Here is a 19,435-nt window from a genome sequence, read left to right on the forward strand (position 1 = left end):
TTTAATCAAATTAAATCCTGCATTTTACAAGGAATGACCTAGGTCTTAAAATTGATCTGTTCTGTTGTTGCTGTGCTATTCTGATTGGTTCAAATAACACATAATCGCGTATGTGTATCGCGTTGAGGCGCACACGCTGAACCATTTTATATTGTGTCATATAACACGGCTAAGAACCAGTAAGATTGCAGGAACTTTTTCAAGTGTTTAAGAATGACCATTAGACAAAAAAACTGCATGGCAAAAAAATTGTTTCCTTGTCCATAGAACCTCTGACATGCATTGAAATATTTGGATAGCTCACTAAAGTATCACTTCATAAATGATAAACTGTTTAGATTTAGAAATGTGAAGAAACTGGCTAAGAACTTTGTTAAAATTTTTTGTTATAATTCAGGACATCAACATTCTAAAAACAACAGAAAAAAACACACCATTTCTCAGACATTGCAAAAATTAGGGTCTGTGTTCTTTTGTATAGTAGAATCTTTTTCCTGATTTTAGAGGACAAGCAAACCATTTTTTTTTTGCCTTTTGGGAGTAGCCAGTAGCGGATTTGGTCGGTCTACATGATGTCACTTGTGATAGATTGCTTTGGTTGTTTTTACCCAGATTTGATTGTTCCATCTCATGCTCTCTGACATGTAGGGGACATAAATATCTCTTGGTGAAACAATTCCAAAAGTTTGATTTCTTATCAGGGGAATAGGTTACTCCAAAAAATTACGAAAGAAAAGGCAAATTGATATTTTCTATGTGGAGAAAATGAACTGGAACCTGCATTTTTAATCTAGTTATGAATAAATCTTTAACAAATCTGAAATATTGTTTGCTTCATTTTTTAAATAATTTTTAATTCCTATTTTTTATTTTGTAGATATGCCTTCAACTTCTATACAGAGGAAGTCGATATCTAGTAGACACAACAGCAGGATTGTAGCTAGGACATTTTTAGTGCTGGGTGGCATTTGATGAAAATCTTGCATATTTGGCCATTTGTTGTCAAAATTGATCAAATTCTTGACTAATTCAACAAAATTGTGCAATTTTGGACTCTTGAGTGGTGGGCTCCAATGCCAAAATTGCAGTTGAGTGGTTGGCTCCAAAACTGAGTGGTGCGCTCTGCCGCCCACCACCGCCCACTGTAGCTACAACTCTGCACAACAGTTTTTAAAACATTTTTCAAAATTTGTCAAAATGTTTTTTAAAATAACATTTATGCAAGCATCAATTTCAAGCTTAAACCTACCCACTTCAAGCCGTGACATATTATTGACGTTGATTGGATGCCGATGACTGAGGTCATACTTTTGTTGATCTCAATCCTCGGCAAGTGACATCGATATAATATGCCAAGGCTTGAGGTGGGTAGGTTCAAGCTTTAAATTAACGCTTGCAATATTTGCTAGGAAACTTCAATTTCCCTATACACTCCAATGCAGAGTCTTCACTCCATGTCCGGGGAGTAAGACTGACAGCTGGAACAAAAGCCTGGATATCTGAATATTCATCTAATTGAGCGACTTGCAACCATCATATATCCAGTGGATTCAATCCAAATTCTAGAAGTTTCTGTTTGTTAACCATATGAATGTGTGTTGCTTCGTCATGCCATCTCTTCTTTGCCACATCGAGTTTTCGCACCAGGTTATCCAAAGCTTCCTGATAAAATAAAGAGAATTATAAATTTCATGTTACTTTCATCAACTAAAGAGAGAACTTAACATATTGATATTGGGTTATTGATTCCAGTTGAAATCCATACACCCCCTATGGAAGACATGGCCTTAATCTTCAACACAGGGGGTATAGATTTCAAATGGGGTCACCCATTCAGGTACATTTGAAATTCATACTCCCTGTGTGAAAGATTAAGGACACATCCCCCAACCCCTTGCCTATAATTCTAGTTGAAATGCATACACCCCCTATGGGAGACATGGCCTTAATCTTCAACACAGGGGGTATAGATTTCAAATGGGGTCACCCATTCAGGTAACCCCATTTGAAATTCACACTCCCTGTGTGGAAGATCAAGGTAATGTCTTCCACAGGGGGTGTATGGATTTCAACTGTACTAGCCTATTGAACATACCATTGAAAACATGTGAAAGGTGGCCATTGTGACATAGAGATACAGGCAAAAAAGTGGGGAGTAAAAAACAATACAACACATAATATAATTAGCTCAATCGATAAGGCGTTCGACTATGGTGCGAGAGGTTGCGGGTTCGAACCCTGGTGTTGCCTAGTATGCTCTCGTGGAAAAATTGAGTTAGCTTGAAATTCCCCTGGACAAGGAACTCACTGCTAATTTGTCTTGTTGTAACCCGTACGAAACTCGGGGAGCTGATCCTGGTTGCGATGGTTATTTGTGGTATGCCTAGGGTGTGCGCTCTTGAAACAGCAAAAGTCCCTGAATTGTTGTTTAATGGTTTATGGAATGATGTGAGGCCATAGTGGTCAGCGACAACATGTAAAGTGTGCTGAGGCTTGTGGATCAACGTCTAGGCGTTGTGCCTGTGCGTAGCGCACTATAAATCACTGCGCTTTTTTTTTCTTTCTTTTTTTAATTGGCATTGTAAAAACCTTTCAACAAAGTTCATAAGAAAAAGGCTTCAAAATAACTTTACCAACTTTCTTGTGCTGCCCAAATTGACCCATGTACTCTTGAAATTCAGGTGCGCTGTTGTTTATCAACGTGAGTATGAGGTGCATTTAAAAGTTGTATCACATTCATAATGGGAAATTGTTTTGGAGTGCTGAAAGTGACACGATCTGATCCACTCAGGCCAAATTTTGCCAATTTTAAAATTAGAGGGCTATCACTTTCTTCAGGGGGGGTCATAAATATTTGTAAAAATAGTAGGGGTCATAAAATGTTTGGTGACAAAAATGTAGGTCATCACAAGATGACCAGAGATATAGTGCGTTTATTTTATTCAAAAAGACTGATTACAACACAATTTTAGCCTGTTTAGGGGGGTAAGGTGTATGAGGGGGGGGGTCATAAAATTTGTGTTGACGAAATTTTATTGATTTATTTTATATATTATATTTTTAATAGATTTATTTTATATACAACCTAAAAGTACAGAATTTGCACTTAAGGGGGAACTACACCCCTGGCCAATTTTGTGCCTATTTTGGCATTTTTCTCAAAAATTATAGCACATTGGTGACAAGTAAGATATGCATATTATCGGGGCAAGGACTACAAGTACTGTACTGAAAATTCAGCAACTCAAAGCAAGTAGTTATTGATTTATTGATCAAATACTGGTTTTCCCTCATTTTTGACTGTAACTCCACAACTGTTGTCTGTGCTGAAATAAAATTTCCAGTGCAATATTTGTAGTCCTTGCCCCTATAATATCCATATCTTACTTGTCCCCAATGCGCTATAATTTTCGAGAAAAATGCAAAAATAGGCAAAAAATTGGGCAAGGGTGTAGTACCCCCTTAAATTTAAGCTTCCGCTCTCCCCACGGTGCATTAAGAATTGTTTAAATCAGAGTACTTACATGTAGCATAACTTCAAATGAATGTTCCATGGTACGTATTCTCTCCTGTAGGTCAGCGATAGTGGTATCTTTTTCTCTTTGGTAATGGTTTCCTTCTCCACCTGTGTTGCTTTCAGCTTCTGCTCAGTTTTAGCTATTTATAATGAGAGAAAGGGAATTGAATTGTTACATGATGAAACAAAAACCAAATTGTAATCAATTCTATGCAGTCCTCCATCATTAAAGAGTTAAGGGGTTCACCTACAATCAAGTGCACATTTCGCTGCGACACTTGTTCATATTTCGCCCTCTGTTCAATAAAACCTGTCATAAGAAGTTCACCATATGATATTTTACTTGTATAGTTTCCAACTATTTCGAATCCCCTCCCTCCCCCACCCAACCAATGTTGGAGCAAACATATAGCACATTTCAAAAATAATGCGTTTGGTATACAACATTGAAACAGGGGAGCGGGGACAGTCATTGAACTATGGAGGTGTCCCAGCAAATTTGCACTTGATTGTAGGTTTTATTATCATTGCGGCGATATAGGACTTTTATTTCTTTGAAGAGCAGGTACGGCAACTAGAGTTGGGCGACAATCACTTTTTTCCTAGTCTACAGCAAATAGTCAAAATGCGCAAATTTTGGCCAAACAAAATCCAGGAAATCAGTCAAAATCATCAAGAATCACACTCCGGCTACATAATCTTACCTAGCTGGCTTCTTGTTTTGGACAATTCAGCTTCAAGATGTCTGATTTTACCCTCCATTTCAGTGGCTACATAAACTTACCTAGCTGGCTTCTTGTTTTGGACAGTTCAGCTTCAAGATGACTGATTTTACCCTCCATTTCAGTGGCTACATAAACTTACCTAGCTGGCTTCTTGTTTTGGACAGTTCAGCTTCAAGATGTCTGATTTTACCCTCCATTTCAGTGGCTACATAAACTTACCTAGCTGGCTTCTTGTTTTGGACAGTTCAGCTTCAAGATGTCTGATTTTACCCTCCATTTCAGTGGCTACATAAACTTACCTAGTTGGCTTCTTGTTTTGGACAGTTCAGCTTCAAGATGTCTGATTTTACCCTCCATTTCAGTGGCTACATAAACTTACCTAGCTGGCTCCTTGTTTTGGACAGTTCAGCTTCAAGATGTCTGATTTTACCCTCCATTTCAGTGGCTACATAAACTTACCTAGTTGGCTTCTTGTTTTGGACAGTTCAGCTTCAAGATGTCTGATTTTACCCTCCATTTCAGTGGCTACATAAACTTACCTAGTTGGCTTCTTGTTTTGGACAGTTCAGCTTCAAGATGTCTGATTTTACCCTCCATTTCAGTGGCTACATAAACTTACCTAGTTGGTTTCTTGTTTTGGACAGTTCAGCTTCAAGATGTCTGATTTTACCCTCCATTTCAGTGGCTACATAAACTTACCTAGTTGGCTTCTTGTTTTGGACAGTTCAGCTTCAAGATGTCTGATTTTACCCTCCATTTCAGTGGCTACATAAACTTACCTAGTTGGCTTCTTGTTTTGGACAGTTCAGCTTCAAGATGTATGATTTTACCCTCCATTTCAGTGGCTACATAAACTTACCTAGTTGGTTTCTTGTTTTGGACAGTTCAGCTTCAAGATGTCTGATTTTACCCTCCATTTCAGTGGCTACATAAACTTACCTAGTTGGCTTCTTGTTTTGGACAGTTCAGCTTCAAGATGTCTGATTTTACCCTCCATTTCAGTGGCTACATAAACTTACCTAGCTGGCTTCTTGTTTTGGACAGTTCAGCTTCAAGATGTCTGATTTTACCCTCCATTTCAGTGGCTACATAAACTTACCTAGTTGGCTTCTTGTTTTGGACAGTTCAGCTTCAAGATGTCTGATTTTACCCTCCATTTCAGTGGCTACATACTCTTACCTAGTTGGCTTCTTGTTTTGGACAGTTCAGCTTCAAGATGTCTGATTTTACCCTCCATTTCAGTGGCTACATAAACTTACCTAGCTGGCTCCTTGTTTTGGACAGTTCAGCTTCAAGATGTCTGATTTTACCCTCCATTTCAGTGGCTACATAAACTTACCTAGTTGGCTTCTTGTTTTGGACAGTTCAGCTTCAAGATGTCTGATTTTACCCTCCATTTCAGTGGCTACATAAACTTACCTAGTTGGCTTCTTGTTTTGGACAGTTCAGCTTCAAGATGTCTGATTTTACCCTCCATTTCAGTGGCTACATAAACTTACCTAGTTGGTTTCTTGTTTTGGACAGTTCAGCTTCAAGATGTCTGATTTTACCCTCCATTTCAGTGGCTACATAAACTTACCTAGTTGGCTTCTTGTTTTGGACAGTTCAGCTTCAAGATGTCTGATTTTACCCTCCATTTCAGTGGCTACATAAACTTACCTAGTTGGCTTCTTGTTTTGGACAGTTCAGCTTCAAGATGTATGATTTTACCCTCCATTTCAGTGGCTACATAAACTTACCTAGTTGGTTTCTTGTTTTGGACAGTTCAGCTTCAAGATGTCTGATTTTACCCTCCATTTCAGTGGCTACATAAACTTACCTAGTTGGCTTCTTGTTTTGGACAGTTCAGCTTCAAGATGTCTGATTTTACCCTCCATTTCAGTGGCTACATAAACTTACCTAGCTGGCTTCTTGTTTTGGACAGTTCAGCTTCAAGATGTCTGATTTTACCCTCCATTTCAGTGGCTACATAAACTTACCTAGTTGGCTTCTTGTTTTGGACAGTTCAGCTTCAAGATGTATGATTTTACCCTCCATTTCAGTGGCTACATAAACTTACCTAGTTGGCTTCTTGTTTTGGACAGTTCAGCTTCAAGATGTCTGATTTTACCCTCCATTTCAGTGGCTACATACTCTTACCTAGTTGGCTTCTTGTTTTGGACAGTTCAGCTTCAAGATGTCTGATTTTACCCTCCATTTCAGTGGCTACATAAACTTACCTAGTTGGCTTCTTGTTTTGGACAGTTCAGCTTCAAGATGTCTGATTTTACCCTCCATTTCAGTCTGCATTGTCTTATATTGTCTGGTCATGTCTGAAATAAAACAATAAAGAGCATGGAATTAGCAAAGGTACTACTCCCTATTCGGGGTACTCAGTACAAATGACCATACGGGACGTGCATAAACATGGGTAGCATTTTCAGCCTTCCGGTATATCAATGGCCCCTTTTTCAAAGCCTATTTTGGTATATGAATGGGTCCTTTTTTCAAAATTTTCTCAATTTTTTCGGAAAACAGCCCAATTTTTCCTTAATCTAGCCAAAATCTCAGCGGCACGTCCCTACCAAAAACAAACTTGAGTACACCCCCCCCCCCCGGGTCCCTATTCCAGGAAATAAGAGGCAAAATCATGTGTTTTAGGGCATTTTTTGTATGCTGTGACAATCAAGCTGAAAAACTTGTACATACACTAATTTCACATTATGCATTCTAAGTTTTGGAAAACAAATTTTCTAATCTTTTTCATAATCAACTATCAAAAATAACATAAAATTTTGAGCCAACTCTTAGCCTAAACTCAAGATTTTGAATGCATAGGCTTGTGCCATGTCTTAGAATTTTTTGACTACAATTGTAAGAAAACATGCAAAATTTGCACATTTTCCCTCAAATTGCAAAGATATTCAAATTTGACTTTTATTGCCAGTTACATGTAGAGCTATATAATTAAAGGATTGGGAAATTAGCTATGTTTCATTGTGGCAATACAGGATAATATTTTTATAAACCCCAAAAATAGTGCTGTATTTTTCTGAATACAGAAAATCACAAACATTTTTTAAAAAGATTTTTTTCTCAAATGTTAAAAAACGTATTTGGAGCCAAAATACGCAAAAATAACACAACTGCTTATTCTTAGCAACCCTACCCACTTCACTTGCAACATGTTGGCATATTCTATGCAAGACTCAAAATTACAAATAACAGGAACCAACAAAATCAAATACATCATACAGACAGTGAACTGGACCACTGACGAGATAAGATTGACTTCAACGTACCTGAAGTTACATCTTTTTGGTCTATTTCGTGTTGTTCTAGATCTTGTTCGGCACCTCTCATTCTTGTCTTCCATTCTTCACTGTGTGATTGAGCTCTTCTTGCAAGCTCCTTACGATTGGCTGTAAAATAAAGACACGAGCTGATTGGTTATTTACAGGATATAATCATCTGATTGACCAATCAAAATACAGGGTTCTCGCACCATGAAGCCTTTAAAACTCAAGGACTTTTCAAAGACTTTCAAGGTCCAAAAGCATGATTTTCAAGGACTTACCACAACACAAAAATCATGATGAGGCATTGAGGCTCTCCATGCGGCACGAATTACCGTACACCGAAAGTGACAGTGCCTCTCCTCCCCAAATTTTGTCAAAATTATAGTTTAGGTAAAATTCCAATTTTCAAGGACTTTCAAGAACCTTGTGCAAATTTCCAGGACTTTCAAGGCCTTGATAAGGTGTTTTCAAATTCAAGGACTTTCAAGGACAGTGGGAACTCTGAAAATATAGCTTCTAGAGTTTTTTGCGCTTCAGCCCTACTGATATCTCTGCATGATTGGCTCAATACATAATATAGCCCTCTTTGTATCCAATCAAAATGAACTTTTGCTTATAAATCAATGACTTTAGGTAACGATCCTGATGAATCTGTTTGAAGCATGCATACATATGATCCCCCCTCTTTAGTGATAAGTGATATACCGCATTGGTCCGAGTATAGTCCCACCCGTTTTTTAGGTGAAAATTTTTCACAATTGGGGGGTGGGATTATACTCGAATTAAAAAAAAAATAATAAAAAATTTCAAGATGTTTTGTATTTTTAAGATGAAAATTGATAATTTGTATTCATGTCATACTCTATCAATGATATCAAAATGCATTGAATTTGAATGCATTTTGATATCCTTAATAGAGTATGACATGAATACAAATATCAATTTTCATATTAAAAAATACAAAACATCTTGAGTTTTTTAAAAATTTTTTAGGTCAACCATGAATGATCCTAGCATCTAGGTCTAGGGCAGTGTTGTCACTAGACTGAATTTAGTGCCGGCTAAATTTCCATGTTATTTGTCCAAAATACTCTCATGGATCATTATTCAGCTGATTTTAAGGGTAAAAAGTACAATTTCTCTATTTTAGTGCCGGCTGGCAAGTCCACATATTCCCTTGAGTGCCGGTTGGTAAGCCTGAGTGCTGGTTACTACCGACCGGCGCCGACCAGTGTAGTGACAACCCTGGTCCAGGGACACTCCAAAACCGATTTTTTTTTTTTTTTTTTTTTACAATTTCTGGAATTTTTGAAAAATGGGGGTGGGACTATACTCGAACGTGGGACTATACTCGGACGAATACGGTAATATAGAAATTGGTTCATTGTCTGTCTGTCTTGCATCTGTCTGGCTATCGTTATCTCGTCTTCTTATGCAGATCACCCACACTTACCTAAATGATCCTTCAGTGCCTCTATTTCATGCAGTGTTCTCTTGTATTTGTCTTCTATTGTTAATTCTGCATCTATAAAAAACAAGAAAATTCATCATATCATAAATTGTTTTAAATTTTTCCCATTTGAGCATCAATTGAATATACACATTGTATAATGTGCCTATCACAAGTCATGCAAGTGTGACGACCAGGCGGTGATGGAAGCGATATCGCCAATTTTGAGGTCGCCATTGGATTAACACATAATCATGAAATCGTCACAAACAATTCTAAATTTGTTATGTGGTGTCAAAACAAAATTATCTTACTCTAAAACCGTCGGGGTACGACAAAGTACCCCACTGCAAGTACGTTAATTTTCCATTTGTAATTGCTAACCGTGTATTTTGGATGGGGCTGTCAGCCCTGTATCTTCGCCAGCCTCGTACGTCACGTGTTACGCTTCCTACGCCGCCTGGTGACGACTGGACGGAAAGACTACCTTGAACACGTGTGGTGACATTTAATATCTGCTTATTTACATTGGTGAGATTGAAATTAATGGATAGGTCACCTCGGGACCATTTCACTATTAAAACTTTTAACCCTTTGGCTTCGTAACTCAAGCAAGCGTCTGTAAAGTTAAGAATAGGGATGGGTTATTCAGTTTATTTTCCTACACGTTTAACGCATCAGTGATGCGTGCGTTTAACATATTATAAACCCGCATTGATCCAGCCCCGTCTGGCGGCAAGATTTCATGAATATACGATAGGTGCGGTGCACCTCACAAAACTGGTATTTCTGACAGAATATACTAGTACCAATGGCGCCATACATAAGTCCCCGCATAAGGTAAAATTTGTGAAGTCAGCGAGCGGCCCAAACATGTCAGAAACTATGCATTATTTTGACGTATTAGTGTTAAATAATGGATGTTTTGAGCAAGTTTCATGTAAATTATTAAGGTTGTCTTCAGATTTTGTTACTTTCACCTGTTTGAATGGAAAATTAAAGGTTGAAAATGACTTAAGTGTTACACGTTTACCGAAATTGCTAAACGTTTAACGGATCATATGTGCGTTTAACGGTACATGCGTTTAACGTTCCCATGCCCTAGTTAAGAATACCCAAGCAATACTAGACGTAATTTTACGAAGGGTGCATGTACATGCAGTAAGTAACTTCCTATTACTTGCGAAGGGTACCATTCGTAGGTAAGTTTATTGAAATGGAACTTACAAACTATTCTGTCGGTCCGTGCCACGTCACTTCCGGTTGATGATGCGACTCACGGTCGAGTGAAAACAAGTCTCTGATTTGATTTTTGTTGATGATTTCTGTCATTGGTGTTATGTAAATTTTGATCGCAAATAGTCAGTGGAATCAAACAACCGTTTCTTAGTCTTCAGAGTGGAAGAACCTTACTTGATTTACCGTTTATATACTGACAAACTTAAAATTAAATTCCATGGTCGAGTGTCGTTTTTTCCGAAATTGAATGCCACTCCAACAACATTGCTATGTAGCCTCCTTCACAGCCGGTTTCTGTTGTTCATAACAAACCGTGAGCCACATGCAGTTTGGGCCCAAGACTAGAGTTAGCCCGGATGTTGGACCAACAGAATACTTGCCTCTTTTCTTTTGAACAGTCATGAGTCATGACAGTAAAATTGAGCTGAAGTGCAACTGCGCTTTAATTTGATTGAGATCACCTATCGTGATCGATCGGCTATTGAGATCACCTATCGTGATCGGCTATATATGTTTACTTCCAAACTGCCATTGCTTTTATTCTGCTTCATAAATGATCCAGATCCAGAATAATGGACAAATGGTTGCCGAATTCAGCACCAATACATTCAGAAACTTGACATTTTACAACATCCTCGTTTAGTCATAAATTTACTTTAATCATACATATCAAATACGTACCGTTTTTCTTCTTTCCTTTCTTTTTCCCCTTCTTTCCTTTTCCTTTCTTCTTTGGTGGCATTTTCGGTGAAATCACAGTGCAAAAGTTAGCGGATTACTCAACCTTCACTTCGCAACGATAAACAAAATTGTGAGTAAGTGCAAATAGGCAAATAATTATTACGCATCGATTTTAAATACGCACACAACAGGGACACAAAAGCTATTTTATACACTTAGGCTAGGGTACTTTTTGAGTGTTTCTAGATAATTGCAGGTAATTGTTTCACAAAATGAATAAATCCCTACAGTAGTTCACATTTGTTCAGATTTAAGTTCTTTTTATGAAAGTAGTAGGCCTATTCAAAAGGTTAGGTTTCTATTGTTTTTTATTGGAAATGTTATAGACACGTAATCACACGTTATAGAAACGTACCTTACTTACACTTGTTTATATGTATTTTTTCTTTGAACAAATAAATACTGCCAATCAATTAGGGGCTGTGCAATAATTATGAGCCCTGGGGGAGGGTAAACTTGGGGGCCAAGAAATTTTTGGCGAGCCAAAAGGGGGGGCAAGCAATTTTGGCAAGGCGAGAGGGGGGCAAGCGATTTTTGGCACACATTCATGGGGCGTCTTTTTAATAAAACGCTCTAAAAAGGCTTAGGAAAACAGTACGGAAACGCTTAAATATGCAAATTTTCCTGCTCGCTGCGCTTGCAACATAGGCCTACTTGGGATCCCAAAAAATTGGCATGTTCAAAGGGGGGGGGCGGGCCGAGAGGGGGGGAAGATTTTTTGGCGGGCCGAGAGGGGGGGGCAAGCGTTTTTGGCGAGCCGTTTGGAAATTTTAAAATAATTATTGCGGCACAGCCCCTTAGGGGCCGGGAAGCTCTGGGAGGTGGGGAGGAGGGGGCGGGGAGGGGGGAAGGGGAGGGGGTGGTCATATACGTATTTCGGGGTGGGAAGCGCAAGCACCCTGGGGTAAAAGCAGAGGGCGGCAAAAAATAAGGGGCGGCAAGAAGAAAAAAGGGCAGAAAATTATGTAGGCCTAAAAGGTTTTAAAAAGTTGTGCAACTATACCGTAACTAATAGGCCTACCTTTGTTGTCGCAAGCAGCGGCCGGCCACCTTCCCAGAAAAGTGATGCCATGTTGGAAAATTTCATTATTTTCTGGGGGTCAGGGGCACTTGTATCATTTTACATCGGCATGTTCATCTACAGATATCAAAATCATCGGACCCTAATATAAGTACCGGTAGGTCTAATTTCCCCCCAGGGTTTTCTATATTAATGTGCAGTATTTTGGTAGTGTTTTATGAACCCTAAACTCCCGGGCCTAAACTCCTGATTTGTATTTCTGAATTTCACTCAGGATCTCAACTCAATATCAAAACTTTTTTTTTCACTGTGGAATCCTGTTTTGCTCCTATATGTCGATTCTGTAGTGAGTTGGTTGACATGCAAGTCAAACTATAGGCCCATAGGGCCTATCTTCTGAACACTTACAATTATGACCATGCAGAGGAATATTTCAGTAAATGGGTTTAGGCAAAATCAAGAAGTAAAGTGAGCTATGAATTTTTGACCCCTCCCATCTTTGACTTCCAAATTCTCAAATTGCCCAATGTTGGCATTTTTACATCCAGAATCTCATTTTATGCCACTTAAAGAGCAGACAATGTTGGTAGACCAGTCAAAACACAGGTTCAATATTTGGCCTATATTTTAATAAGCCCTTTTGAAATATGGCGGGCACAAAAGGAGAGGGCGTAGGGGAAGGTGGGGCATAACGGACCCCCGGGGCAAAACGGAACCACCTGGAAAAATAGGCCTTCGCAATACTGCCGTCTATGCAAATTATATTGAGGAACACAAGTATGGCTACGAGGATTTACAACAAAATTTTATCTGAAACAATCCACTGACATTCGAGCAAGATCGAGTCAAAAAATTACTACCTGTCTGGTGTAAGATATGTAGATGTTTAATGCGCTGAAATTTTACTTCATTAATATCGGATTCCCAAATAATTGTGTATATTGTAAACACGGAGGTACTAGCCATGAGCTGTATTAAGTGCATGGCCTATATATGCTACGATGTATGCAACCTATTTCTAAAAAATCGGGTATGGGGCAAAACGAAACCCTAGGTGTGGGGCATAACGGAACAGGTTTCCGTTTTGCCCCGGGCGTTTTGTCCCACAGATGGGTTCCGTTTTGCCCCAATTGGACATAACTTGTCTTCACTCAAGGAAATGTAGGCGTTATCTAGGGGCCTACTCGAACATGGTAAACACTTCGCTGAAACATAGACATATAGCTAGACCTACAGATAGAATTAATGATTAAAAGTTACTCCACAGAGATGGTAGGCCTACTGAATATTTCTTTCTGATCAAATATTGGTCATACATATTATAGGCCTACTAGGCCTATAAGAAGTTAACCACTCACTCCACAGAGATGGTAGGCCCACTTAATATTGTAACTGAATATAGGCCTACATATAACTAGGCCTAAGGCCTACCGATGGAACAACTGATATAAGTTTACACCCAGGGTGCCGTTTTGCCCCATAGGGGGGTTCCGTTTTGCCCCGATAGTGGGGCAAAACGGTTTTTTTTTGGTGAAAATATTTCTTCATTTTAATAAAAAATTGTAAGATTCCAGTTATATTGGTTAATGGCATATTAAAGGTAAATACAAACTTCAACTGAACATATAATTTTTACAGTCATATTACTTATGGTGACGTCACAGAGCATCCTCAAAGTTAAGTGTTCCGTTATGCCCCACCTCTACTTTGAAGTGAGTAAACGTTTGTCAGCTGAGAAGCATACAAAATAAGTAACAAGTCCTTTCAGGTAGTTACAACTATCCTTATTAGAATTGAGATAACATTTCCAAAAACAATTGGGAGTAATATTTATCTATTTTAGCCCCGGTGGATACTCAAACTTAACCTTTTATACATTTTCTGAAACCTTATGTTCAGAGGCACAATTTGGTATGGGTTTTAAACACATTCGGCAGTCTTGGAAATCTTGATTGCCTGGGGTAACAATTCTGCACCCCCCCCATATACTGCATATAGAATAATAATCAGCAAAGAAAACACTAGACTACTCCGTAGTCCACTTGCCCATTGTCATGAATGTGCATACTTTGGATATTGCATTTAAGCTTAAAACTCCGATTTAAATAATTTGTGTACAATTGATAGATTTTCACAACTGATCATCTTTTCAGTCACCGTACTCCCTCTGTATGTTAGCTTCCTAGACTACTCCGTAGTCCACTTGCCCATTGCCATGAATGTGCATACTTTGGATATTGCATTTAAGCTTAAAACTCCGATTTAAATAATTTGTGTACAATTGATAGATTTTCACAACTGATCATCTTTTCAGTCACCGTACTCCCTCTGTATGTTAGCTTCCCAAATCGTAATAAACTGGCAGATTCTAAAATTAGAATTGTTCAGTATTGGAGTGCCATTACAGTTATGCCATTATGATATGTTGCATTCAATAATATAAGCCTACGTATACTTTACTTTTACTGTCACAAATATAATTATATAAACTTTTTCATAACCATTTTATACTAGTATTTTGATGTAATAAATATCAGTATAAATTCGAGTTCAACTGAATGCGTTCATCATGATTAATAACGTATTTTTATTTATCAAAAATCGACTATGGCATAGTCCAAGAAAACACTGGCAAAACCAGCCAACCTGATAAAACAATAATTTGCAGCCGGCAGCCAGACTATAGTCTACTATCATCCATTTGAAATTTAAAAAAAGTTAAACACAATAGGGTTTATCATGATGCTTTTGATATTTATTACTCAAAAATAACAAAAGTTATACAAATAATCAACATAGAAAGTCCCAAATTTTTAGATATTTTCTCTCAAAATACCAAGAGCTATCTCCATAGAACTACTGAACCAATGCTGGGCTTGTTTGTACTCAGTTAAGGGTAGACGAGGTATTGTTGGTCGAAGCAACCTAAAAATCGATTTTCATTATCTAGATCAATATATTATTGAAAATTAACAGTTTTACACCTTGATGTTTTGTAAAAGTTCATTCTACAAATCGTATACTCTGCAAACTTGCTTAATTTATTGTTGTTAATTAGTTATGTACGTTTTACAAAAGTGTTGTTGTTTCAGCCCTCTTCACAACGTAACTGAAGAACCGCAGCACCTATAAAAGTATATCTGTGATATTTTAATTCTTCTACACGCTCGCTATGAATTGAGCAATGCAATTTTTGCCAAAGCTCACTACCATTCGTAAGATGCTGTGAACTACCAAATCACAACAGTTTAAAATAATTAATAACCTTAAATGCATTTTTCATCATTATTTAAACTTTCTTTAGGCAGGGTAGCCCCTTCAATGACAAAAGTCTGATTTGCAAGGAGGCCCTACAAGTACATAATTTAAACAACAGCAACATGGATTAAGCTATTTGTTTGAAAAATTGAGAATATTTTGAGTAATAACCCATTCCTATGCCAAAATGGACCTCTTAGTCAACTTTATCAACTTCTTCATTAGTCATTTAAATGATTTTTTACCAAGGGGTGAGACCGGGGGTGGGGGGCACTCAACACAAATGACCATAATGGGTATGCTCCCCGGAAAGACCCCCTTTTGTTATTCCGCAGCTCCGAAAGACCCCCTATATTTGACCAAAATAGAGCTCCAAAAGACCTTTGATTTTGATAATTTCAGCTCTAAATGGTTTTTTCAGGCGATTTTCAACCAGAAAGCCAAGAAAGACCCTTGATTTTGACTGTTCGCAGCTCCAAAAGTCCCCATTTTACTTGGTCGCAGCTCCAAAAGACCCCCTTTTACAGGTACACCGTCAGCTCCCAAAGACCCACCACCTCAAAATACCGGTGAGACCACCTAATTTTCATCTTTTTTTCCTAGATCCTGTTGTCAGCACTTTCCGTTACGGACTCTTCTCACCTCGGAATTCGGTTGCATGGGCGTTAAAGCTGGGGGTGGGTCCACTCCACTTGAGATGAGTCTGGCATTTATTCAAACCTATCATGTGAAAATAGACACATGTAGCAGCCGACAAGTGCACCATTTTCAATTTTGACATGGATGTACACATATGGATTTCAACTGGGATAACCCAATTTGATCATTGACAAAACATGAAGTGCACTGTTTACAAAATGACAATAACATTATAAATATGATGTAATGATTCTTTATTATCATAGTACTGGCGAGCATAATCATAAAAATATATTTAGTATCAAATAAATTCAATTACATATTTTTACATAATTAGTAGCTACAGACTTTCTGCAGCATTATATTGTATCACAATTTTTTTTTCACATAGTGACAGATAAATTTGACAATCTATTATATATATGAGATGCACTATTATTTTACATTTTAACATAACTTTCAACATTCTACTTCTAAAAGACATGTATTGCTAAACATTAATGACGAGTTTATAATCAATGCTCAATATAATTCACCTACTCAACATTTTCCCGATGTTCCTTTCTTTGTTGATACATTTGTGATCACCATTCATCACTATGTGATACACCCTGATGTTCACATGTCACTATGTGACACCCTAACATTCACATGCATTACTATATGATACACCCAAATGTTCACATACATTACTATGTGATGCACCCTGATGTTCACATCCATCACTGTGATACACCCTGATGTTCACATCTGTCACTATGTCACACACGCTAATGTTCACATCTGTCACTATGTGACACACCTTAATGTTCACATCCATTGCTAATGTATGTGATACACCCTGATGTTCACCTATGTGATACACCCTGATGTTCACATCTGTCACTATGTGATACACACTGATGTTCACATCTGTCACTAAGTGACACACCCTCATTTTCACATCCATTGCTATGTGATACACCCAAATGTTCACATACATTACTATGTGATGCACCCTGATGTTCACATCCATCACTGTGATACACCCTGATGTTCACATCTGTCACTATGTGACACACCTTAATGTTCACATCCATTGCTATGTGATACACCCTAATGTTCACCTATGTGATACACCTTAATGTTCACATCTGTCACTATGTGATACACCCCAATGTTCATATCTATCACTATGTGACACACCATAATGTTAACATCTGTCACTGTGACACACCCTGATGTTCACATGCATTACTATGTGATACACCCCAATATTCATATCCATTACTTTGTGATACACCCAAATGTTCACATACATTACTATGTGATACACCCCAATGTTCATATCCGTTAATATGTGACAACCCTAATGTTCACATCTGTCACTATGTGACACCATAATGTTCATATGTCATGTGACACACCCTAATGTTCACATCCGTCACTATGTGACACACACTGATGTTCACATCTGTCACTATGTGACACCATGTTTACATCTGTCATGTGATACACCCAAATGTTCACATACATTACTATGTGATACACCCTGATGTTCATATCCGTTACTATGTGACACACCCTAATGTTCACATATGTCACTATGTGACACCCTAACATTCACATCCATCACTATGTGATACACCCAAATGTTCACATGCATTACTATGTGATACACCCCAATGTTCATATCCATTACTTTGTGATACATCCAATGTTCACATCCGTTACTATAAGATACACCCAACGAAGTGTTACTGTGACTAAACTACTTGGTGTTATTGTAATTAAAAACTAAACAGCTACAGAAAAACATGAGGCTATATATTGGCCTTCAGCAATCAGTAGTGGTGTATCGGAGATCAGTTGTCGGTGGGGGTGGGGGGGGGACATCATTTTAGCCCGGTTTTATCAGGATATAAAGCTATTTTAGCCCAAAATCAACACAAAAGTGAACAAAAATTTGGAATGCAAATTGGTTTTGGAGTCTTGAGGGAGGAATCTTTTTTTTTTTACTTGAACCACATAAGGGGGTTTGTTAAGTTTTAATTGGAGAAAAAGGGGATATGCCGGGAAAACAAGGGGGGAATCTTTTGTTGATTTTTTGGTCAAAACTCCCACTCCACCTGGTGTAAATATTAAATGGTCCCTTACATGTCTAAGTTGCATCTTGGGCCATTGATAATTAACATTATAACATGTAAACATATTTGATTGCCAGCGATGTCAACTCCATGGTAACTGGATCGCACAGGCTTTTGGAACGACAATAGTACATTATTGTGTGGCGATCATTTTGATCGTAGTACAGGACTCAAAAGTGTGATCCAGTTAACATCTATAGTGGTAATTAAATTACACATAAATATAGCGCTTCATAACAGAGGTATTTGTGTTATGAATTATTAACACTTAAACATGTTGATATCAGTGATATTGGAGTGTTTATAATTTGGAATGTTTAGAATAAATATTCCTAACTTTGACAGCTTCCAGTGCGATTTGAGCTGAGCCCAGCATCTTCCTGGTATTGTTAGAACAGTTTATTCATGGCCCTTTCTTACACTGCCTCTGATTGGTTAATTTTATGATAAAATTATCTGAGTAACCAATCAAAATAGAGCTGTTTAATTAGCTCAAATTGGCTATTCCATTTAAAACACCCCCTGTGGAAGATTTCACTGCCATCTCAATTCTAGTTGCCCTTATTGGGCTATTCTATTTAAAATCCACACTACCCCTGTGGAAGATTTTGGAAATATCTTCCACAGGGGAGTATAATTTTAAATGGAATGAACTACATTAGCAGCTCCATTTGAAACACACCTCCTCGGTGGAAGATTCAGATTGAATCTTTCTCAGAGGGTGTATGAAATTCAAATGGAGCTTTGAATGTGTTCATTCCATTTGACATTCATACTCCCCCTGTGGGAGATATTTCCAAAATCATCCACAGGGACAGTGTGGATTTTAAATAGAATAGCCCATTGATAATCCAGCTGGAAATGTTGGTTAGCTTTATGCGAAATTACAGCTGAAAATTGTTAAAATTTATCAAATGTAGCTGAATTGGGCACAATTACTAAATTAGCCAATTTTGTTGGGAATTCCAAAATCTTTCACACCTTTTCCACTTTTCATGGATGAAAAATGATTGGAATCTGGAATGATTTAAACTGTTGAATTTGGTTGGAATTTGAAGTCAAAATCCTTCATAATGGGGTGTGGTTTTCAATTGCAATAGCCTAATTCATAATATACTCTTTGAGCCCATTGGTTTTAAAATGTTACAGGTAACTCAGCCCTCAAATTAAGAATTTGAAAGGGCAGTCAATCCAAGGCAATTTGAAAAGGGCACCAAGGCAATTACAATGTACATGCTTTTCAATGGCTTGAAAACAGAAATGCAGGGCACTAGGCAAGCCTTCGATTAATTTAAGGGCTGCGGTAACTGTAATTAATTACATACATGTATGTTAATCATTATTTACATATTTCCACTTGTGGTTTCTTTGATTTGTACAAATTATTGGTCAATTTATATTTATAAAATTATTATAAGAAAAACAGTGGCGGATTTAGAGG

General features: G+C 37.8%; 1 protein-coding gene and 1 long non-coding RNA gene across 2 annotated transcripts; both read right to left on the minus strand.

Annotated features, from left to right (window-relative positions):
- Positions 1-291: 291 nt before the first annotated feature.
- On the minus strand, positions 292-11,044 carry LOC140144533 (dynein regulatory complex protein 12-like). Its single transcript, XM_072166354.1, is given in 7 exon segments — positions 292-1,662; positions 3,525-3,599; positions 3,602-3,657; positions 6,462-6,554; positions 7,524-7,643; positions 8,974-9,045; positions 10,891-11,044. Coding segments are annotated over 7 exon segments (606 nt in total). The 5' UTR covers positions 10,952-11,044; the 3' UTR covers positions 292-1,533.
- A 5,061-nt stretch (positions 11,045-16,105) lies between these two features.
- LOC140144532 (uncharacterized) lies at positions 16,106-18,618 on the minus strand. The gene is made up of 2 exons (XR_011857899.1): positions 17,228-18,618; positions 16,106-16,974 (listed from the first exon to the last, which is right to left on the minus strand). It is a non-coding gene; the product is annotated as an uncharacterized lncRNA (long non-coding RNA).
- Between the last annotated feature and the right edge of the window lie 817 nt (positions 18,619-19,435).

This window comes from Amphiura filiformis, unplaced genomic scaffold (assembly GCF_039555335.1).
Source record: "Amphiura filiformis unplaced genomic scaffold, Afil_fr2py scaffold_62, whole genome shotgun sequence".
In the NCBI taxonomy this organism is placed as follows: Eukaryota; Metazoa; Echinodermata; class Ophiuroidea; order Amphilepidida; family Amphiuridae; genus Amphiura; species Amphiura filiformis.